This window comes from Pteropus alecto, unplaced genomic scaffold (assembly GCF_000325575.1).
Source record: "Pteropus alecto unplaced genomic scaffold, ASM32557v1 scaffold146, whole genome shotgun sequence".
In the NCBI taxonomy this organism is placed as follows: Eukaryota; Metazoa; Chordata; class Mammalia; order Chiroptera; family Pteropodidae; genus Pteropus; species Pteropus alecto.
In genome coordinates, this window is record NW_006442107.1 from 17,041,973 (window position 1) to 17,065,798 (window position 23,826).

The following is a 23,826-nucleotide window of genomic DNA, read 5'->3' on the forward strand; positions in this document are numbered from 1 at the left end:
AAAGAATTTTTGTTACCCAGCTGATTGTAACAGAAATAATTTGGACAAATACATTTTTTTTTTACCTAGTTACTTGTTAGTTTATTTACCAATATCTATTATGTAAATTTTACTTATTTTTAAAATTTTATTTATTTATTTATTTTTATGGTGACATTGAAATTTTACTTCTGTATATTGCCTTGCTTATGTGCTTTAATAATATGATAAGAATTATTTTGGAACTGGGAAATATCCCAACATTTTAGAGCTGATTTATGAAGGGAGAATTTCAAAGAAGATGTCTTTTGTACTAACTTTCTTTTGAAGTATTTTGATTTTTTAAAGATCACCTTTTAAAATCTTGCTGGTTAAATTAATTGAAGACATTTTGTGATTATTTATGCTCATTATGAATAGTTTGAAAGATTGTGATTTCCTGGGTTCTATTTTGGCTTGAATTTTAGCAAACCTCAATCATTTTTCTTTTTTTGTTTTGCTTTTTTTTCCTTAAATTTTTATTTTTTCAGTTATAGTTGACATACAAAATTATATTCATTTTAGGTGTACAACAGTGATTAGACATTTATAGAACTTACAAAGTGATCACCCTGATAAATCTAGTACCCACCTGACACCATACATAGTTGTTATAATACTACTGACTGCATTCCCCATGCTATACTCTACATTCCCATAACTATTTTGTAACTACCAATTTGTACTTCTTAATCTCCTCTCCCTTTGACCCTAGTCCGGCAACCATCAAAATGTTCTCCATCTGTGAACTTTGGTCCTTCTTTGTCTCTAGTTATAGCCTTTATTTTAAAGTCTATTTTGTCTGGTATAAGTATTGCTATCCCAACTTTTTGTTTGTTTCCATTTTCATAAAGTATCTTTTTCCATCCCTTTACTTTCAGTCTGTGTGTGTGTCTTTCAGTCTAAAAGTGAGTCCCTTGTAGGCAGCATATGTTAAAGGTTTTGTTTTCTTATCTGTTCAGCCATCTGTGTCTTTCGTTTGGAGCATTTAATCCATTTACATTTAAAATAATTGTTACTAGATATGTAGTTGTTGCCATTTTATTGTCCAGATTTTTTATTTTTTCTTAAAAAAGTCTCTTTAACATTTCTTGTACTACTGGTTTGGTGGTGATGAACTTCTTTAGCTTTTTCTTGTCTGGGAAGTTCTTTATCTGTCTTTCAGTTCTAAATGGTAGCTTTACTGGGTAGAGTAATCTTGGTTGTAGGTCCTTGTTTTTCATCACTTTGAATATTTAATGCTAGTCCCTCTGGCCTGCAGAGTTTTGGTTTGAGAAATCAGCTGACAGTCTTATGGGAGCTCCACTGTGGGTAACTTACCTGCTTTTCTCTTACTGCTTTTAAGATTCTGTCTTTATCTTTAACCTTTCGCCTTTTAATTATGATGTATTTTGGTGTGGGCCTGTTTGAGTTCATCGTGTTTGGGACTCTGCACTTCCTGGGCTTGTATATTTATTTCTTTCACCAGGTTAGGGAAGTTTTCTATCATTATTTCTTCAGATAAGTTTTCATTTCCTGCTCTCTTTCTTCTCCTTCTGGTACCCCTGTGATGTGAATGTTGGTACATCTGATGTTGCAAAGGCCCCTTAAACTATTCTCATTTTTTTGGATTCTTTCTTCTTGTTGCTATTCTGTTTCGGTGTTTTCTATTTTCCAAATCTCTGATTTGGTCCTCTGCTTCATCTATTCTACTGTTGATTCCCTCTAATGGATGCGTTTTAGTCATTGTATTCTTTACTTCTGACTGGTTCTTGTTTATGTTTTCTTTCTCCATTTTTATGTTTCCTGTCTCATTGTTGAAGTTCTCACTGAGATCATCAAGCATCCTTATAACCAGTATTTTGCACTCTGCATCTGGTAGATGGTCTTTCTCCATTTTGTTTAGTTATTTTTCTGGAGCTTTGTTTTTTCTTTTCATTTGGGACGTATTTCTTTGTCTCCTTATTTTGACTGCCTCTTGTGTTTGTTTTCTATATATTAGGTAGAGCTATTATGTCTCTTGGTCTTAGTAGAGTGACCTTATTTAGTAATTATCCTTTGAGGCCCAGTGGCACCATCCCCCTGGTCACCTGAGCTAGGTGCTCCATATGTGTCCCTTATATAGGTTTTTCGTGCCTTCTTGTAGTTGAGCCTTGGTTGCTATTTGCACATCATTTGGAAGGATTGACCCTCACGCTGATTGGTTGTGCGGATTGGCTGGTGACTGCAGTGGAGGAGCTGTTGTGCAGGGGCTGACCCTACAGATCACGATTTGCTTTAGTAGGATTTTCTTTAGCAAGGCTCTAGAGCCTGCCCAGTCTACTTTTTGAGCGTGTTGTTTGTGGACATATTTGGGTGGTGCTCTGGTGTGTTCTGAAGCTGGCCACCAGGTTTATTGGTTCTGGGGCCTCTTAGAAGGGACTCTGTTGCAGGCCAAGGTCAGCTGCTGAGTGTGCCTGCCAGGGGTCACTTGGTATAAACTAAAAAGTTTTTTGCAGATGGTTGCCACTTGTGCTGGGCTTGGAGGTACTAGAGAGAGGCTAAGCTGCCATCCGAGGGAGGCTGCTCATAGTGCTGGGCTTAGGGCTGCTTAGCAGGAGGTATGGAGCACACGGAGGCCAGATGCAACTTGTCTGGGTGTCATGAACCTTTGAGAGGTTTTAGGAAAGTCTACAGCATGAGCCAAGATAGGTCTTTTATATGGAAAAGCCACCGGAAGTGGCTTGAGGGCCTGTAAATTGGGTGGGATCTTAGAGAATCACCAGGGCGGGGCTAATGGTGTTAGCCAGGTTGATAGAGGACACTCACATAAGATGGTGGCCTGTGTCTACACACTGGTTGAGGGGAGGGCTCAACAAAGGAACTGCGGCTTCTGCCAAAACTTCTTTCTGGGAGAAAGCTTGCCCTCCAGCCCTTACCTTTAAGCCAGATAATTCATTTCCCCTGTGTCTGTCCTGGGCATTTTGCCCCAGAGCTGGACCTCATAGCAAGTGAGTCCATCAGCAAGCAAGTCCATGCATGGGACCTTTAAGAGGAACGTCTGGGACTCCAGAGGCCCTTCCTCTCACTCAATCACAATCTCCTTTGTTTTTCACATCCGGGAGTTGTGGGGGCTTCTCTTCCTGGCACTGGAACCCTGAGCTGGGAAGCCTGGTGTGGGGCTGAGAACCCTTGCTCCTCAGGAGGGACCTTCACATCTGAGTATCCCTCCTAATTCTCAACTGCCACCAGCTTGTTTCACACATCTCTGTCCCTCCTACCAGTCTCAGTGTGATTTCTTCTGTATATCTTTAGACTTCTGTTCAGCTAGATTTCAGGCAATTTTCTTTGAAGGTTCTGTTAGGTTGTAATTTTGATGTGGTCGTGAGAAGAGGCAAACACAGGATTTACCTACTTGGCCATCTTGACTGGATTCACGTTTTTCTAATATCTTATGGATACCTGGAGTACAAATTAGAAGAGTATAAACTTTACTCTTGGAAAAGTTTTTTTTTTTTACTATCACCTTTTTAGGTATATTAGTCTGTTCAATAATTAGATTTTAATGGAGGTATATTAGAGTTAAATGAAAATTTTTATTGTGTACAGTGAAGTTATACTTCTTCCTATAAATTTGGAACTCTTTAGATTTCTTTATGAGCTTTGATCAGTGAGACTAAGATGCTGAATGGGAATATAGGGAAATGTAATCTTTATTTTTTTGGTAATCTCATGGTAGAAGTAAAACAGTGTTTGTGAGGATCAGGTTTACTCCAAGAGTAAGCCAGTTAATTCTGCTTTGTTATATGACTAGTGACTATAGTCTCTTAAAGATGTCACTAATTTGGAGTAGATGGGCCTTTTTTGCTCTCTCCACTACTCTTATTGTCCACCAATCCTTTATTCTACAAACTTCCATTACTTTTTCTGTATGTAATTAGCCAATTCGGAAAAGATGAAAAAATTTGCTCTAATTGCAGAGTTAAATTAAATGGTTATTTTGGCCATTGTTGATAATGAGCAGCTGAACTTTATCTCTTGAGGTTTTATCCTTTTGGTGGCTGCAGCTTTGAGTAGATCTCTTATCCTCACCACTTGAGTTGGACTGAATAAAATGGTAAAAAAGTCAGGTACCTACTACTGTATGGCTTTACTACAGTTGTAAAAATAAAAACACTTTGCATACTGCTTAGCACATATAAAGAACTTAGTAAATGCTAACTATAATTATTCTTAAGTATCGGTATATAGCAAATGTTAATAATATGATACTTTATTTATTAGAATGTATATTTTACAAAATAAATTATTTTTTAGGTAACAAGTGAACCCGAAATGATTGGAACTGAAGTTATTTCAGAATTCCTAATTAATAGTGAAGAATCTAAAGTGGTAATTGTTTGATTATTTTTCTGTCTTAAGCCTTTCTAAAAGTAAGATGAAAACATTTTAAAAATTAGTTTATTCAGTTTGTTTTATATTCTAGTTTTCTTAAAAACTAAAATATTAAAAATTAAGATACTGGAATTACATAGAAGGAAATTGGTAGAAAAAGTAGGTTTGCTGTCATCTTTGGTTTGTTAATTTCCTAAGAAGCCTGATGAAAAGTTTCTGCTTTTTTCTTATGGTCAGTATGATATTTGACCTGAATATCTTGATTTTTATAAAAGTGTCGATGAGGATTCAGGCTTTTAATTGTTGAATTTAGAGATTTTCTTTTGAAGAAACTGCTTTCCAACAAGACATATTAATTGATAATTTAAGTTTAGGTTATGAGTTTATATTTCTGCAACATTACAGAGTTTAGGTATTGCACTATTTAACATATTATGAAAACAGATAATAAGAGTGACTTAAATATCTCCACAGGCAAGACTAAAGCTCTTTCCCCATCACATAGGGGAGCTGCATATTCTGGGAGTTGTTTATAATCTTGGCACTATTCAGGGCTCCGTGACAGTAGATGGCATTGGTGCTCTTCCTGGATGTCACACAGGTAAAACTATAGCATTGTTAAATAGTTACAAAAATAATACTTAGTTCAGTCTCCGTAGAATAAAATGAATGAAAAAGAGGTATTTTTAAAATAAGTTTAATGAAGTTTTAATAAAGACATTTAGTCAGATGGAAAAATGAAAAATTTGAATTATTTTAAACTCTGCCATTGCTTCAAAAATAAACAGCTTTATTCCTTTCTAATGTATTATCTTTTGAAAATTTTTAGGTTCTACTCTACATATTTTTCTTTTGCGTTATTGATCCAAGTTTAGTAAAGTCTAACCAAATATATTCTAACCATTGATTCAAATGTCTGCTGCAAGTATAAAAACCATCTTAGTTTTTATTTTCTGAATTTCTAATTTCCAAATATTATCTTTTTTATAAAACATAATACAAATTAAAGACCAGTGTTTTCACATTATTGGATACTAAACACCTAAAAGTCTGTTATCTGTCCTGTAAAGAGAGTTGGATTTTATTAAGTTGATATTTTTGGTACCCCAGATGATATGTTTTATACATTTTAGAAGAGTAAAACTAAAAGATACATGTTTAACATAGTTTACTTTTTTTTTTTTTTTAAATTTAGAGAACCCTTCTAGATCTAATATTTTTTATTGTTATATACAGTTACTCGAGTTTAAGTTGACAAGATGTCAGGGAGTTTGCTATGAAATCCCTTGGTTTCAGCTTTTCATTTCAGTAGATAAGTTTTATTTAAAAAAAAAAAATAATAGTCATTGGCAGACTTGAATTTAGTATTTATAAAAGCTGATTATTTTGGGAAGTATTTTTGGAATTCTTGGAAAATTTGTTGGGACATTTAGCCTTCAGTTAAATATTTCTACTTGTCTGCATTTCAATGATGATTCAATAGTGTTTTTTTTTTTTTACAATGTAAACAGAAGTAGAATGAATTCATAAGAATTCAAAAATTTTTTTAAAAATTGCACTAAAATTAAATATGGTATTTTAGTGTTACATTTGTAATTCTTAGTTGACAAGCACCTTAAATGTTATTGTTAAGTTGATATTTTTGGTACCCCAGATAATGTTTTGCACATTTTAGAAGAGTAAAACTTAAAACTACAAGATACATGTTGACAAGCAGCAGCCAAGGTTCATTAATAAATAATCTCACTAATTTTTTGCATTTTTTAAGTAAGTTAACTGGGTGTCAAGAACTTTTTGATGCTCCTTTCCTTTCCCACTTGTACATACCTGGGATCTTAATCAGTACAGCAGTTATCATTGTCAATAAAATATATCTAATTGCTTCATTTAAGCTACCAAATATATTCATTAATACAATAATTTATATGTTTTAGGATGTTAGTGAGAGAACACCCTGAATTAACTATTAAAATAAATTACATCTTGTAAGGAGAATTTGCATGATTTGGTGTAGTTCATTACTTCACAAAATGCTAATAGGAATCTGGATCAAATGAAGTATGGGAAATACTACATTATATGTCTGGTCTGAGAATATCACAGTGACCATCAGCACTTTAAAGGCTCTGAGTAGTCCTCTAGGAAAGATAGTTGTATATCCTAGCATTTTTCACAACTACATACACTGCATGGAAGCTTTTGGGAGAAATCTCATATGAATATTATATGAGTTTAATTTTCTTTGTGTAATCTATTGAGAAGATTTATAATCCAGAAATAATTCAAATTAGTATATATATTTGAATATGAGTAAAAGTGAAAAGTTGATCTGTTCAATATTTTGGAAATTTTTTCCTTTGAAAATAGATCTATTTTCATAGCATGAATCAAAGTGTTGGTCCCAATACAGTTGTTCTTTCAGATCTTTTTGGTTAATTGCCATTATGATTAAATATAGGTTTTAAAAAACTTCTATTTAGTGATACATAGTCTTTCTGCAAAGTAAATGAATCCTAATAAAATGAGAAATTAAGCAGCATAAAATGGGTGTGGTTAAACATGAAAATAAAATGTGCTTAATTCTTTAGTTAACCATACTAATCAGTAATTGTCTAGAATTTTTCTAGAAATAATCTGAAATTTAGGGTATTCATCATATTCAAGCTAAATTGATATCAGTTAACATACCAAGTTATTTTAGAACATCAGTTGTCTTGTTTTTTATTGCAGGAAAACATTCGTTGAGTATGTCAGTCCGAGGGAGACAAGATTTAGAAATTCAAGGTCCTCGACTTAACAACACAAAAGAAGAGAAAACATCTATTAAATATGGTCCTGATCGACGTTTAGATCCCATAATTACCGAGGAAATGCCACTGTTGGAGGTATTTCACTTTTTAAGTTTCATGGACTTAATAATTTATTTGTTAGGTCGGGTGATATTTTGAGTAAATTGATTTTAGACTTTGACGTTATTGATATTACATTGAGCTGTACTTTCAAATTATTAAGCTAGGGTTTAAACAGATCTAATTTCGCAAAGATAATTATGTAACTTGGCATTAAGTCATAGCCAGGTTATAAAACATAACACTCAATATTAATGGAAATTGGGAAAACACTTCCGAAAGAATACTTGTTATTAATCAAATCAGTGGCTTTTTTTTTGGTAAGATATAAAAAGATATAAAATAGGAATTAATGCTTATAAAAAACGTAAGCAATTTAGATAAGTATATGAATAAAAAGCAGTTTTCCCTTCACCCTCTTTGTGTCCCACCCCATCCTAGTTTCCTGCCATATGAATTAAAGTCTTTTAACTGCAGAAGATAGAAACTAATGCTAGTTTACATAAGCCAAAAAGAGTAAATATATTATTTAGTTAAAAGAGTAAATATATTATTTAGTTAAAAGATATTGGAGTATCTTGTGGAAACTAAGGTATTACAGAATACTAAGTCTCACAAAAGAATAAGGACTCAGCAGCTCCAAGGAATGTAGCAGCAAATGTTTTTAAGCCTTAGGAAGTATTGCTTTTGATACGACCTTAGTCTAACAACTTCCAGTATTTGTGCCACTTTATATTACAGATTTCAAGTTTCTCGGAGAGAATTCTGGCCTACATTGGATTAGGTACACTGAAGCAGGTTTAGTATATGCAAGAACAGTGGAAAGTGGTCCTTCCTCTTGCATTGCAAATTTCTCTTCTATGGAAACTCCATTGAAGTTACAAGCTTAGCCATATACCTTCAAAAAGTACCAGTGATACCAAATTGGTGTTTCTTTTCAGACTTTTCATCATATACTTACATCTAGTTTTAGTAGTTATAGATGGAATCATACTGCACATTCGATCCTGTGACTTGTTTTTTGTCTTCAACAACATAATTTAGTTTTTTTCATTCAGTAAAAACTTTTTAAACAGCTAAATATGTTATTCCTTTATTTAGTTACATCGTAATATATTTTAAGCATTTATCTGTTGATAGGTGTGGTTCTAGTTTTCATCATTACTGACAGTTTTTCATTAAACATTGTGTGTATATTTTGTCCATGTTCTACTTTAGATTAGACTTTAGAAATGGAATTGCTGGGCCAAAGTATGTAAATTTAAAATTTTGCAATATACTACAAAATTACTTTCAGCAAGGCTATAATAATTTGCACTTTTCTTCAGAATGCGAGCGCACATTTCCCCACATCTGTGCCATACTGGATATTTTCAGGGTTTTTTTTTTTTCTTTTGCAAATTAGATTGGTGAAAAATGACATTGTTTTTATAACATTTCTCTGATAACTGATAAGGTTGGTTAGTCTTCACATTTTTGTCCATATGATTTTCTTCTTTTATATGTTCATATGATTGCCTGTTAATACCCTTATAATTGGGTGTTATTTCCCTTCTCTCATTGTATGATTTTTATGGGTGCTATTCCTGTACCTTTGGTGGTGAGGGTAGGTAACATACTCATGAAAGTGGTGATGTGTGTGTGTTGAGGGGAGGGTATTGCTGAACTGTATATATTCTGCCCAGGTTTTACACTTGCATAATTATGTTGCATTTAAAGAGTTGTGTAGGGCAAATAAAAGGCTTGTAGATTGATTTCAATGCTAGTTTCTGGTTGGTAAAGATTTTGCACATATTTTAGCTTTGATTTGGTGTGTTTTACCATGAAAGACTTCATGTTTTTAACTTACATGAAGTCTTATCTAATAGTCTTTTATTTTGCTGCTTCTAAGTTGTATGATTATGTTCAGAGACTTCCCTAGTCAAAACTTTTAGTTTTATTTCTTGATGTCTCTGGTTTTTTTAAATCCAAGGGAATGTACTCTTCTGAATATCAAGGGATAGAGATCAAACTTTGTTTCTAATTCCAATTACCCGTAATTCAATATTGACTACTCATGCCATCTTTCTAGTTTAGTAATATCCTAAAAGTACCCATAACCTGTTTTATTTTGTTTTGTTTTCTTTTTGGGTGCTATGCCAATTTTATTTGGTACTATTCTCTCCTCCCTTTCTGTGTTAATACCATACTCTTGCTTTAACATTTTTTTTTTTTAAAATCTGGCAAGCCAAGTCCTCATAATCTTTTATTTTTTTTCTTATACTTGTGCTATTGTTATTGTCCAAGTTTGTCAAATTCCCACAATAATTAATTAGATTTTATTAGGATTGCATTGCTATGGATAGGAGTTCTAAGACTAAAAATGTATTGAAACGAGTTGGGATCTAAATGTTACTTTAGGGCTATTCACCATTATAGTTTAGAAGTTACTAACAAACATTTTGCTTGGAATTGAATATATTATTTCAGTGTTCTTCAGTTATTAAGATTATTAAAATGTACAAATGTGCAGTCATTCTCACATTTGTTATGGATAGAGCTGTACCTTTAGGCTTCTGCCTAAGTCTCATCTCTGATTATCTGATCTTGGCATTTTTCTTTACTTATGAAATGAGGAAAGTTGAACTGATGATGTTTCATTTTAAAATTTAACAACAGTCTTTAAATTTACATTGATCTTCTTTTTGATACTGGTAGTTCCTAACTTTTCTTCTTGGATACCACAGTGATTTAAAAAAAAAAAATTAATTGTTATAGATACAGATGCAGTTCTCCTTGAAGAGGTTTTTTTTTTTTTTTTGTTAGGGAACCTCATATTCTACATAATACAACTGATGTTTGGTTGATTAAATGAAAATAAAGAAACAATACATCCACAGTCTTAACTATTTTACCTTAATTGAAAACATATAAGTGTACATTTATTCACTATTCTGGGGGTAGTGGATTTGTGTCAGGCCTTTTCTCTGAGTTCTTTGCGTTGGTGTGGTTTTCCTAATAAGAATTAGATTTTGTCATTCATGCACTCAACCACATCTGTAAGTTGTCATTTTAAGTTTCCAGTTTTGGTTGCTTCAGAGTGGGAATTGAAAGATAATTGTCAAGTAGTTTAAGTGCAATATAGGTCTAGATTTTATCGTTGGATAAAAACAATACTTTCAAGTGTAGATGGAAGCAGTTTACATAATAGTTAATTTTTTAAAATAAGTTTTGGAACAAATAGTGACTTGATAAGGAGAAGAAGGCAGGTATAGTAGAAAGCCTGAAGCCACTAATGTTCAATTCCATAAACATCACTCACTGTTTTCTGCTAAGATACTAGAGAAATTGGTTAATCCAACAAACGTGATATGATGGAGGTCAGTTAAGAAACCTTTTATTATATTGGAATAAACAATGATAGCTATTAATACTGGTAAAAAATTTTAGACCATTCATATTCCTAATATCTTATGTCAGAAATATTTTATAGAATTTGAAGTGTTTAAGGGAATAGTGGAGGAAGTTACCAATCTCTACAGTGTCTGATGAAATAATCACTTATATGTATTTATCAGAGCAGGAGAGGATGAAAATTACTGAAGTGGATTAAGAAGAGATTAAAATTAAAATCTCTTGTGTTTACAACCATTTGTATAGCATGCTGAAAGCAAACAGTGTGCTATGAGGTATATCCACTTACTAGAAATATTTTGTTCTTAAGTCCAATTCAGAAAATGGTGTCATTCCAAAACTTTTTCTTCATTTATTTATTTTGCTTTTTATTAGGAAAAATTTTAATATAGAAAAGCAGAGAGAAAAACAGTCCCTTCAAGTTCCCACTGTCTGCATAGGGTTTATGTTGTATATATGTAGTTTATTCAGTCAGACTAGCGTAATAGGGTTTGATTTGTTGTTTAGTCATTTGCTGTTACAGATGAAATCACAATGAATAACATTACGCATACCATTTTGTATTCACATAGATCTTTAAGATAAATAATAGGTGTTGGTCTTCTTTTCCATTTACATTGAAGCTATCACAAACATCAACTGTTTAGAAGGACTTTTAGCAACTGTGCATGTGAGGCTTTAAAGGCTCAACATAATATATTTAAAGACCCAACATAATATATTTAGTAAAACCTTTACTCCGAAGATAGCATTACATAGTATTCTACACACAGTGTATCACTGGTCTTATACCATCACCTTTCTCATTTTATCAATGTTGTAGCCTTCTAAATGGTATCCAGGTGTGTCTGTATTTTAGTGTGTCTTTATGATACTCTCACTTGCTACTCATGCAGCTGTTTCTGATATAACATCTCAAAATTGAGATTCCTCTACAAATTTTAGATTATTTGACTATTTGGCACTTGCCAATCAGTACACAGTCAGTGTCTTCAATATAACACTATCTAGTTTATTTTTCCTATCTTATTAATCTGTTTTGGATTTCTACATTCTGTATTTTGGATTTCTACATTAATCCCTTGTTTTCTCATATCCATTTTTAAAGCTTCTGATTCAAATTTTAACTGATTCCTTAAGACTGTTGCCATAATGTAGTTCCATTCAAACTTAGATTAAAAAGCACAGGTATTTCTACTGGATTTTCATAACTCCTTTAGGACTGCTAGGCACAACTTTATTAGAACTTTTATCTTCATACTGTTATCTTTATATTTCTCCTTTTTTAGGTACTGTGTAGCTTTGACACTTAAACTTAAGGATCCTTTAAATGCAAATAACTTACTGGGTGATTTTATTAGCCCATGTTTCTACCTCTTTAGTACAGGTCCACAATCCTTTATCCGAAATCCTGAGGCAGATGTGTTTTGGAAATATTTTTTTGTCTTAATTTTTAGAAATTGTGTGTGTACATACATGCATGTTTATATCTAAAGTGTTACTAATTCCTATTGGGTTTGTGGCAGCACCTGGTTATCAGGCACGTTTATATTGCTTGAGTGAACCATATAAATATCACACTAAATGGAAAAGACTAAAAAGCCTCTATTAGTCAAGTCAGCTTTTGCTCCCATGTGAGTTGCTAAAAGCTTGAGGTTCTTCTGAGCTTTTGGGATTTTAAAATTATGGATCTAGAATCATGAATCTGTATGTTCTTCCCTTTTAAGACCTATGGTGTATCTTTTTATTTTAATGATGTATAAATTAAGTAGTTGAGCTACTTTTCAAATTAACAGTGATAAGGACTTCTTGATTGATAATTATTTAGTTCATATAACCATGTCAAATTACTTGTAACTTTTCTTGTCCATAATCTACACAGTCATGAAAATTTTGCCAATAGCCCTCTTATTATTGACTTTTTACTTTTAATTTATAACTCTGAAATCTGATGAGTAACATTGGTCTCTGTCTTATCCTTATTTCTGAAACAGAGTTGTTAATTGCACATAATCAGGAAGATATCAAAGAGAATTAATAAAATACTTGCTAAACCTTAAGTAAAGACTGCAGCATCTTAAAGTGTTATTCATTAGGGGTTTAGAATTTTTAACAGACAATATAATAATATTTTTTCCCTCCAATGCAGGTGTTCTTTATACATTTTCCTACAGGGCTTCTCTGTGGAGAAACGCGAAAAGCATATGTAGAATTTGTCAATGTCAGCAAATGTCCTCTTACTGGATTGAAGGTTGTTTCTAAACGTCCAGAGTTCTTTACTTTTGGTGGTAACACGGCCATTCTAACACCACTAAGTCCCTCAGCTTCTGAGAACTGTAGTGCTTACAAGACTGTTGTGACAGATTCTACCTCTATGTGTACAGCACTCACATCATCAGCTTCTTCTGTTGACTTTGGCATTGGCATAGGAAGTCAGCCAGAGGTGATTCCTGTTCCCCTTCCTGACACTGTTCTTCTACCTGGAGCTTCAGTTCAGCTACCAATGTGGTTACGTGGGCCAGATGAAGAAGGTGTTCATGAAATTAATTTTCTGTTTTACTATGAAAGTGTTAAAAAGCAACCTAAAATACGGTGAGTATTATAAAACTTTTTTGATCTATATTTAATATATGTGCACAAATTCAAATAAACATTTTGATATTTGTTAACATGTTATTGTTAATTAAGAAATTACCACCTTCCAAATTTTGCATATTTATATCTAATATTGTCCCTACTATAAGTTCCAAGGGGCTGGAAGTGGAAAAAAATTAAGCTACATTAATCTTTTTTGTGGCTTTTCTATCTATAAATTTGATACATGATTTTATATAGCTAAGTACTCTGGCCAGAATTATCATAATAATGAAATTCACAGGTACCATTTGTATATGAAGACAACCTGCCTACAGTCATCCTGTTTTAAGAAATTTTGTTTTACTTTTCTTTTTCCCTTGTGCCCTCCCCTACCTCCCACCCCGAGAATGGATAAAAAGAATGTATTTGTTGAACAGATGTTTTCATGGGGATCACTGAAGAAATCAAACCTAAATTGCACTCACAAGGATCTGTGTGGCCTATTCTATTACATAGCAGAATTTTTTGTGATAATGCAGTTGTCATATTTATAAAATCAGCTAGGAGTGATTGTGTTACATTTGTTTTATTTAATAGAGTATTTAAATGTCTTGTAAGTCTTACTATGAGGACAAAATGATATGGTATTTGTAAGCATAAGTACATTTTAGATCCTCAGTAAGTGTTAATTCTTTTCAAAGAGATGATAGAGTACTCTGGCCAAGGCAATCAGGGAAGACTTTACAGAATGTAGTAATGGTAAATAAGGTTCCAAAGAAAGTAAAGATTTCAGAATTTTGATATTTAGGGGTATAAGTAGGCAAGTGAATAGTAGTGGGTCTTCCAGGGAGAGGCTATATGTATGAGTGAAGATTTATAAGTTAGGAAGTATGAACTGAATGAGTTAGTTTGACCACAGTGTAAAACGTGTAAAGGAAGCAAAGGGAATTAAATCTTGAAATGTAAAGCTATATTGTGGAGGGCCTTGAATGCCAGGTGAAAGTTTGGAGTTTACTTGGTAGGTGTTCAGTTTTTTTGGAACCACTGTAATAAAAGAGGCATAATCAGGACATTACTATGTGATTATTTTCATATGCTATTAGGTGAGTTTAATGAATATGGAAGAAGCTTAGAGTGGGGGAGACTAATAGTTTCTTTCCGAATTGAACTGAAGTTAGACCAACTAGATAATTTTACTTTATTGTATTTTTTTTTGGAGTATAAATGCTCCTGAGAGTAATGAGGTTTTAAAAGGTTTATTTGGAATTAGAAAATCATAACACAGGGAGAATTTTTATTTCTTCAGTCACAGAATATTAAGACACACTGCAGTTATTTGTACCAGCCGATCTTTGAATGTACGAGCCACTGTCTGCAGAAGTAATTCTCTTGAAGATGAGGAGGGCAGAGGAGGCAATATGCTACTCTTTGTGGATGTGGAAAATATCAATACTGTAAGTTGATTTAAAACTAAATTATGTTTTTAATTATATTTAAAGTGTTTCCTTTGTTTTTAGTAATGGATTTTTTTCCCCTTCACAAGACAGCATGAGCTAGGAATTTGGGAATATTCATACAGAACAGAGTGTGAAAACATCTTATTTCTCCTTTAGTAATGTAATTTTAAATCTCTCTTCAAATAAAAGGATCTGGTAGCAATAGTATGGTACTATTGATGTATAGCCCTATATTCTAGTAATTCAGCCTCAAAAAGATCTCTTAAAGTGTTTTCTAGTCTCACCATTGAGAATCTATCGATATAATTAAATTTATGAAGTTCTCTTAGGATTTCACATTGAGCATTAACTTGATAACCTTTTACTTACACATTCACTTACACATTTCTGATGGACCATTTCCTTTATATAAAACATTTCAGACATTTTACCATTCCTGTTTTATGTATTCTAAATATAAAAATAAATATTCTTGAAGAAGAGAATATTATCTTGTGATTAAAATCGGATCTTAACTTCAGATGATTCAGTTCAGATACTTATTTGAAATTGTACTTATTCCGTAATGTCCTTTACTCTTGTAAATTTGTGAAGTCAAATATTTCTTTTTTAGGATATTTAAGGTCAGTGCACTAATACTTTGATCTTCCAAAAAGTTCAATATTTGTAAGAGTAAGACTATTTTAATAACTTCAAGTTAGCTCTTATTCAGGAGAATAAAATTTGTATACAATTTAAATAACTTTATGTACATTGGCTGTATATTGGAATTCAGTTTTGTGAGTTTTTAATTTGTTTTTATGCCTTAATGGGAATGGGATAGTTTGGAAAGTTCAGAAGGAATAAAAAAGAAAATGATACAGTAAATAATTTTGTATCTATTAAACATTACCAGTAACTCATTAGGATAGATTTTAATAACTGAATACTTTTAGTATTTTAGAATTCGCCACTGGGAGTACATTATAAATATATTTGTTAGATGAAATGTTGACTTCTCTGTTTTAAGAATGTTTAAAGAAGGATTGAAAAAACATTCAGCGTCTGAATGTTTTCACTGGAATACTCTAAGTTAGTGCTCCTAAATCCCGAATGATTATTTTATTTCTTTTTAACAGAGTGAAGCAGGTGTTAAGGAATTCCATATAGTACAAGTATCAAGTAGTAGCAAACACTGGAAGTTACAAAAATCTGTAAATCTCTCTGAAAACAAAGGTTTGTGCCTTTTTCCCATTTCATAGTAAATTCTGACATCTTCATTGCTTGATTTTTTTTTTCAGAATAGTACCATAACATAAGATTATTGGTACCTTTCTTATAATTAACTTCTTTAAGCATTAAATTGTACTTTCATTAGTTTACATGACTGTAAATCAGATTACCTATTTTAATCCGTTCATTTCTATATTCACATCTTTCTATTTGCATATTTTCCTGTTTTTATTCAGTTGTAAAATTGGTGCCTGAGTATAAGATCACTATCAGAATTTCAAACAGTACAGAAACTTATAGAGTAGAACATGGAAGTTTCTCTTTGTTTCCTTTGACTGGCTCTTCTGTGTATTTCTTTACCTATGTAACATTCAAACAAAAGAATATACACACTTGTGACATATAGTAACAAATTATTTTTTAGAATGTTTCTATCAGTTTATCATCTTGCCAGTAATATGAGAGTATCTAGTGCTTATAAAAATGGAGTGAACCTGGAAAAATAATATTTGCTCTTTCTGGTAAAGAAGTGTATGATCCATATTCAAAAGCTATAAAAATGTTTAAATCCTTACTAATCCTCATGATTATCCTTATTTTGGGGATTTATACAAAGGAATTAATTTAAAATATGGGAAAACCCATATATTCAGAGCAGTTTATTGCAAGATTATACTTGCTAGGGAAAAATTTAGTGTGGCTTTAATGTAAATTAAGCTGCAACCGAGACAATTCTGTGGTTATTAATATATGTTAGCATTTTAGAAGTGTCTGCAATGGTGGGAAAATGCATCATAGCAAAGTATGTACATATAACAATATTGGTATAAATCATGGGCATAAAGAAATACAGAAAGGAAATGAAGAAATAGTAGAATAGTGGGATTGTGGGCTTCTTAACCCCCAAATTCTTATCTTCAAACTTTTTGTTTATCTTGTAATGTCATACACACACACACACACACACACACACACACACACACACACACACTCACAAACATGAAGTTCAAGAAAATTTAATTTTATCTTTTTTAAGAGCTAAGTGAGATTTATTTCATGGAGATGAAAGCAAAGATATTTTTTCACCGAACATTATTTATAATTATGAATTATTTTCTAATTTGAGGTGGCCTGAATAATGAATTGCTTTTACCATGTTGTAAGCTGAGAAAGATCTATGAAAATTTCTCTTTTCTTCCTAGATGCCAAACTTGCCAGTAGGGAAAAGGGAAAGTTTTGCTTCAAGGCAATACAATGTAAGGAAAAAGAAGGTAAATTTATTGTACTTGCACACTTTCTTAATGGGCATTTTATATTTCATGCCAGTGATATAATTAGTTTGTTTTTTCCTGTTTTTTAGTTGCTGCACAGTCCTCAGAAAAATACACCTTTGCAGATATCATCTTTGGAAATGAACAGGTATGCAAATAAGCACAATAGCATTTGAATGAAAAAGTCACAGTTCTAGAATATCTGACTATTTTGGCAAAACTATTGCTTTAGTAATCCCCAAATTCTTTGGTGGATGAACTCGTCAATTTTGTTGGGTTTTGCAACTTGACTTCAAACCCCAAAACAGACCTAAGATGCTATATGGACTATACCATTTTAATCAGTTAACTTTCTTTCGAGAGTATCAAATAAGTATAATTCTTAGGATTAAAAAAAAGAAACAGGATTATACAAGGGAACCTATTAGGGTAAGTGGTCACAGTGAAACATATAGATGATAATCCTCTGGAATTTGATGTATCAGATGGTTCTGAGGCCCAAATGATAACCTCTTTTGTGACTTTAAATGCATTATTATCTAGGGCAGTGATACCCTAACTTCATTATATGTAAGAATCACCTAGAGCAGGGATCCCCAACCCCTGGTCTGTGGACCAGTACTGGTCCATGGCACGTTAGGAACCGGGCCATGCCGCAGGAGGTGAGCATCAGGTGAGCAAGCAAAGCTTCATCTGTATTTACATTCACTCCTCAGCGCTAGCATCACCACCTCAGCTCCACCACCTCAGATCGTCAGGCATTAGATTCTCATGGGAGTACCAGTTGCTGATGCCAAACAGGTTGGGGACCACTGATAGGGTATTGGTTTTCAAACTTTCAAAAAATGTGCTTATGAGTCACCTGGGGATCTTGTTAAAATGTGTATTCTGATTCAGTAGAAGTGGATGAGACCTGATATTACAGTAAGCTAGCTGCTCGGTGATAATTGAGGTTATCAATTTGCAGACTCTAATTTTGACCTAGAGAATTTTGTATAAATAAGAGCTTTGCCTCTCTATATCTAAAGCTCTGGTTCATTACCTCTTGAGTGGAGTTTGGGAATATGCATTTTTAACCAGCCCTGCAGATAATCTGAAGAGGCAATCTGGGATCTACTTTGAAAAATACTGAACCAAGGGTATAAAATTCCATGTAGTCTTGTGCTGTTATGGTATTATTTCTTCCTTGTGCTCTTCTTGATAATTCTTAACTTCCTTATACTTTTGTATTTCTCTTATTATTTGCTTTTAACTTATCTTTGTGGCTATCTTTTGATCATTTGAGGAATCAACTATTTAGAAGTAACTCAGAACACAAAAGCCCAGTAATTCCAAAACAAGTATGACTTTTGGAGATACTATACTTCCTGAATGGTTGAATTTAGCTTTCAAGACTTAAGTTGTTTATTTTGTTTATTTCGTTTTTAAAATTTAAATCCCTGGAAACATCATCAGAACCCTTAAATTAGATTCAGGTTGTAATTTTTATTGTATTTGTTGCTAAATAATTTTGTGTGGGAGCACTGAAGAAGGCAGAAACAAAAACATTTTCCTTTTGATGAATCTCAATGGTTGAGTTAATAGAACTTAACCAAGCACTATAGATCAGTGAGAAAACCTTGGGGACAATTGTTTACCAGAAAAAGCTCACTCTTTCACATGGGGAAAATGTATATGTTTATTAATATTTAATTATTAACTTGAAGCTTAGTATCTTTCTAATACAGCCTGTAATGCAGGGAATCATAAGTGTAGAGATTTTACTATGAAACATAATATTCCATTAAGAGAAATCCTGTACTTCTGAATCCATTTAAAATTCTTTTCTCATGTTCTCTCTCTTTAAGTATAAAAGCCAAATTAATATCAGTAGCATTATTTGCATTCTGTTTTATTGGATGTTGACTGGTGTTCTAAGTATTTGAAATACTTAGAACTAGTACTTGTTATTTTAGTAGTTCAAAATTTTCAGCAATTTATTATTATTTTCTTAGAGCTACCCATTCATCCTCTCTGGATACTTGGAATGTCAAACCTAATATCACGGCAGTGCAGATTATTTTGAGGTAACAGGTTTAAGATTCACGGTAATTTGTACCAGTATTTTAGGTGTCCACATCTTTGTGTGGCCTCCCTGTATTCAATCAAATTGACAAGAAATTATTGAGTAAGACTTTGGAGTATATATAAATTATAGAAATATGAATTTAGCAGGGTATATGTAATGGAAAACAATTATGTAGACACGTGATTTCTTTTAACAGATAATAAGTTCAGCAAGCCCGTGTGCAGACTTCTTTTATCGAAGTTTATCCTCCGAATTAAAGAAACCGCAAGCCCAGCCATCAGTGCATACAGAAAAACAGTCAGTGGAGGATGCTGTGAAGTTAATTCAGAAGTGCAGTGAGGTGGATTTGAATATTGTTGTATTATGGAAGGTATGTGTTATTAAATTCTTTCACCAAGCCCTGCTTATTGATACTTGATTCTGAAGCTGAAGAACAAACGTAAGTTGCTATTTATATTTTTTCTGCTTAAATTTTCCAGTTTCAATATCAAAGTTGTTTTAGAACTTTTTAAACAGTTCTATAGTGACCTTTTCTGCCTAAGGAAAAAATTCATTCGAATTAGATGACTTTATTCAGTGTTATTGTTACTTTTAAGTGGTAATGAGAATATCGTAGACTTGATAAACTCCATGAAAGCAGGAATTATTATTAAATCTTTGTTATGGGCATTTTCAAACACTTAAAAAGGAAAAATAGCACCAAGAATCTCTCGGTACCCATTACTTAGGTTCCAACAGCCACCAATTTGTTGCTAGTCACCTTTTATCTATTCCGTTTGCTTATCTCCTTTGTTTTACTTTTACCTTTATATTTTGCCATAGTATATTTTTTATGACATTTTCTCTGTAAATGTTTCTATATGTAGTTGTAGCAGATGAGGACTTTCTCGTTTAATATAACCCCATAATATCATTATCTTAGCCAAATTAACAATAATTCTTAATAATATCTCATTGTTGCTCTATGTTCATTTTTTCCAGATTAGTTAAAATATCATTAAAAAATTTTTTTTCCAGAAAATCAGATCCAAGATCCACACATGGCAGATCAGAATGAGATTGTTTAGGCATTAGTCTTCCTTGAAGTTACCTGAACTATAATACAGAAGAAGCTTGTTTTTCATAGTACACTCTTTTGTATCTTATGCATATATTATTATTTTTTAAAATAATTCTGTGAAATTAATGATCTTGCCAAGGAATATCTACCGGAACTACGTGAAAGGGTTTGATTTTGTGTTGTCTGATGCAAGGGCTTGCTTAAAGATATGCCCATAGTATATGATCAATACATGTATTTTTAATTGATTCAGGTTTTCTAGAATGTTCTTTTTACTCAATCACACATTTTTAGTAAACTTTTTTGAAACCATGCTGGCATAAGTTTTGTGGGGTTTTTTTGCATGTTTCAATAAAACTGCTTTTAAGTAAATTGATACTTTCGTTGATTATGGAAGATGTATTCAATATTAAAAATAAATTACATATTATTAGCTTGAAATAAAATGTTCTTGAAGCTTAGAATCAAGAGGATTCTGTTTTCAGACTCAGCAACTTTGCCCTTAATGTAAACCAACCACCATTAAATAAATGTATAATAGACACTTAGCATTTGCGGCTGTCACCCCTACAGATTCCTGCCATGTAAACAGTGTGTATTGTCTCTGAGACAGCATTTTGTGTAATGTATCCTCTGTACTCTACTCATTGTTAAGTCCACAGTAAACTTGGTTGGGGAGGGGGAAGTGTTATATTTCTTAAAAATGTTCCTGAATAAAAACCCACGACTAGTATTGCTAATCATATGAAGAAGAAAACCAAGATTGTGGTGCTCCTTCGCTAAAACATAGAAGTTTGAATAGATTAACAAATGGGTTATTAAGTTTGGTAGTAGCTAGTATCTATGATAAGTTTATCATTTTCTCATTTGAGAAAGTGGTATGTTTTCTTTAGTGAGAGCTCTAGATAATACAAAAATGACTCACTGAATGGGAAAAAAACTCGAAAAGTAATTTAAGTTGTGGAGTGGGATGCACAGAAGCATAGGACTCTTGAATAAATGTGATTCAGGAGAAAACTAAGAGCTCAGACAACATTTTTTTTGAAAAAAAGTTGAAAAGAGGGCATAGGATAACTCAATCATTCTTAACCAAATATAAAGGTTTGTTTTAAAAAAAACAAATATAAGGTTTGTTTTAAAAAGAAACTTTTGTGCTGGTAGGAGAACACATTAGTGAATTATGCATGGCTATGGGTGACATTTACATGATCCTATGAGACTACTGAAAAAGACATGTGACATATCTCAGGACCAGCTATCAGCCTCTCTTGATTAAAGGTCACACCATCAGGTGTTTAACTCTTGCATTTCTGGATCGTGCATGGATAGATACTGAGCAGATCCTGGGCTGTCCTAGGCCTTAGTTGCAGCACTACTTCAAGTGTGATCTGTGGATGGCAAACTGTCACTAGTAAGGATAAATTACAGAAATTGTAAAGAAACATTTAGAAACTTTTAAAGCATTTTGGCTGAGTAATTTTGTCTGTTGAATCAAATAGTAAAAAAATTGGGCTCGTCAAAAAAAGTTAAGGCTTTGTATTTGCATAATATAATAACAGTATGTCAGAGCCATTTAGAGATTATATGTTCTCTTAGACAGAAGCAGTTCATGAGGAAGAAGAATTATATGCTGGAACAAATGTTTTGATAATAGATGAAATCAGTTCACTATATAGGAAAGAAAAGCCTTTTTTCTTAAGCTCATGTACTTATATTTAAGATATCCAAGGGCATGACATGTCAACATATACCACTTAGGATTGTCCTCACTGATTTAGCTCTACTATATGATAAGTATAGGGGTATTTCAGAAGCAAGCATATAAGAAGAATCCTTTTGCCTTTACATTGGCATTCCAGTAAAGAAAAAAGTTTATGTTATAGTACTGTTCTTTTCAACAAGTTTATTAAGAGTTTAGAGAAAATTAGGAAAGATTTCAAGATGTGTCTCTTAGATATCCAAGCCAACTGTGTTATTGAGGCAAAAATAGATTTCAACAGATATTTTATATATTGAATGAATAAATGTAGAAATGCTGACAAGCTATGAGTGTTGATAATTGATAGATATTAGCCATCATATTTCTACCTTCTATCAAATATTGGTTACTTTTTTTTATGGTGACATTGATTAACTGTGTTGGTTACTTTCGAGGTTACTGCCAAGCAGGGTAACATTTTTGTGCTTTATATCTCAGGCTTACGTAGTGGAAGACAGTAAGCAGCTTATTTTGGAAGGTCAACATCATGTTATTCTTCGCACTATAGGAAAAGAAGCCTTTTCATATCCTCAGAAACAGGTAATAACAGAGTTTGGTTAGGGACTTTCTATAAACTTGTGGGATTTTTTTTGTTTGGTTGGTTTTTGTGTTTTTAAAGGGGTCTGTTTTGTGCAGGATTTTATATTGGAATTTGAGTTGGGGATTGGTGGCAGAAGACAGATTAAAATTACAAATGAACACAAATTGCTTTTAAAATTCATTAGCACCTTATAAGAGTATTAAGATGCATTTGTGCTCTTGAAGTTTCCTAAAATATATTCTACATTGTCTCTAGAATTTACAGTTATAAAAAGAATTGATTTGTTTGAAAGGAAGGGAACCGTGTTCTCTGTATTTCTTACTTGTAACAGGCCCACATCATTGCAGAAATCCAGGGGGCATAACCTAAAATGTAAAGGATGGCCCCTGGAATTGTGCAGTAGCTGCTAATTGTGTTAAGTATGTTTTCTTATCTTCCCTAAAATACGATTTAATCTTACCAAAAAGTTCTCATACTACATGTGAACAAAGTTTAAGCATTTAACATTTAATCCAGTAATTTCAATAGTTATTTTGTATTGTATTTATAAATAATGAATCTTAATTTTCAAGCTTTTCTCCCCATTATTTTTGACAACTTTTATTTTGAAATAATTTTCAAACTTACAGAAAAGCTGCAAGAATAATAGAGAGGACTCTCTTATACCTTTCACTCAGGTTACCAGTGGTTAGCGTTTTACCTTATTTGCTTTATCATTTTTCCTAGTTATGTACATATTGATTTTTTTCCTTGATCATTCTCAAGTAATTAGTCCCAAGTAAAATGCAGACATCCTGCCCCTCAATCCCTAAATACATCACTAAGTATCCCTAAGAACAAAGATAATCTTCCATATTCATAATAATCATGATTAAATTCAGGAAGTTTAACATTGATGCAGTATACAGTCCATATTTAAATGTCATCAAAGTTCTCAATTATATCCCGATAACTGTTTGTTTTTTCCTATCCAAGATGCAGTCCAGGATCATACATCATATTTACTTTTCATGTCTCTTTAGTCTCCTTTAATCTGGAAAGTTTCTGTGCCTTTGTCAGTTATGACATTGACATTTTTGAAGAGCGTGGGCCAGCTATTCTAATGTATAATAATACCTTTTTGGATTTTTCTTATGTTTTCTCATGATTATATTAAGGTTATGCATTTATGGCAGAAATACTAAATAAGTGATGTTATGTCTTGTCATTACATGTCATTCATTACATGATATTAGTTTGTCCCATTATCAGCGATGGATCAGTTGATT

General features: G+C 32.6%; 1 protein-coding gene across 3 annotated transcripts in view; it reads left to right on the forward strand.

Annotated features, from left to right (window-relative positions):
• TRAPPC8 (trafficking protein particle complex 8) overlaps positions 1 to 23,826 on the forward strand; it is an 80,894-nt gene that overhangs the window by 46,489 nt on the left and 10,579 nt on the right. For 2 of the 3 annotated variants that reach the window (XM_006919999.3, XM_006920000.3), the window contains exons 17-26: positions 4,294 to 4,368; positions 4,846 to 4,972; positions 7,102 to 7,256; positions 12,763 to 13,205; positions 14,497 to 14,644; positions 15,766 to 15,862; positions 17,062 to 17,130; positions 17,220 to 17,278; positions 19,395 to 19,568; positions 22,456 to 22,557. In XM_006919999.3, coding sequence (XP_006920061.1) covers positions 4,294 to 4,368; positions 4,846 to 4,972; positions 7,102 to 7,256; positions 12,763 to 13,205; positions 14,497 to 14,644; positions 15,766 to 15,862; positions 17,062 to 17,130; positions 17,220 to 17,278; positions 19,395 to 19,568; positions 22,456 to 22,557 — 1,449 coding nt within the window. The remainder of the gene's footprint in view (positions 1 to 4,293; positions 4,369 to 4,845; positions 4,973 to 7,101; positions 7,257 to 12,762; positions 13,206 to 14,496; positions 14,645 to 15,765; positions 15,863 to 17,061; positions 17,131 to 17,219; positions 17,279 to 19,394; positions 19,569 to 22,455; positions 22,558 to 23,826) is intronic. The other variant, XM_006920001.3, reaches the window with a different exon arrangement.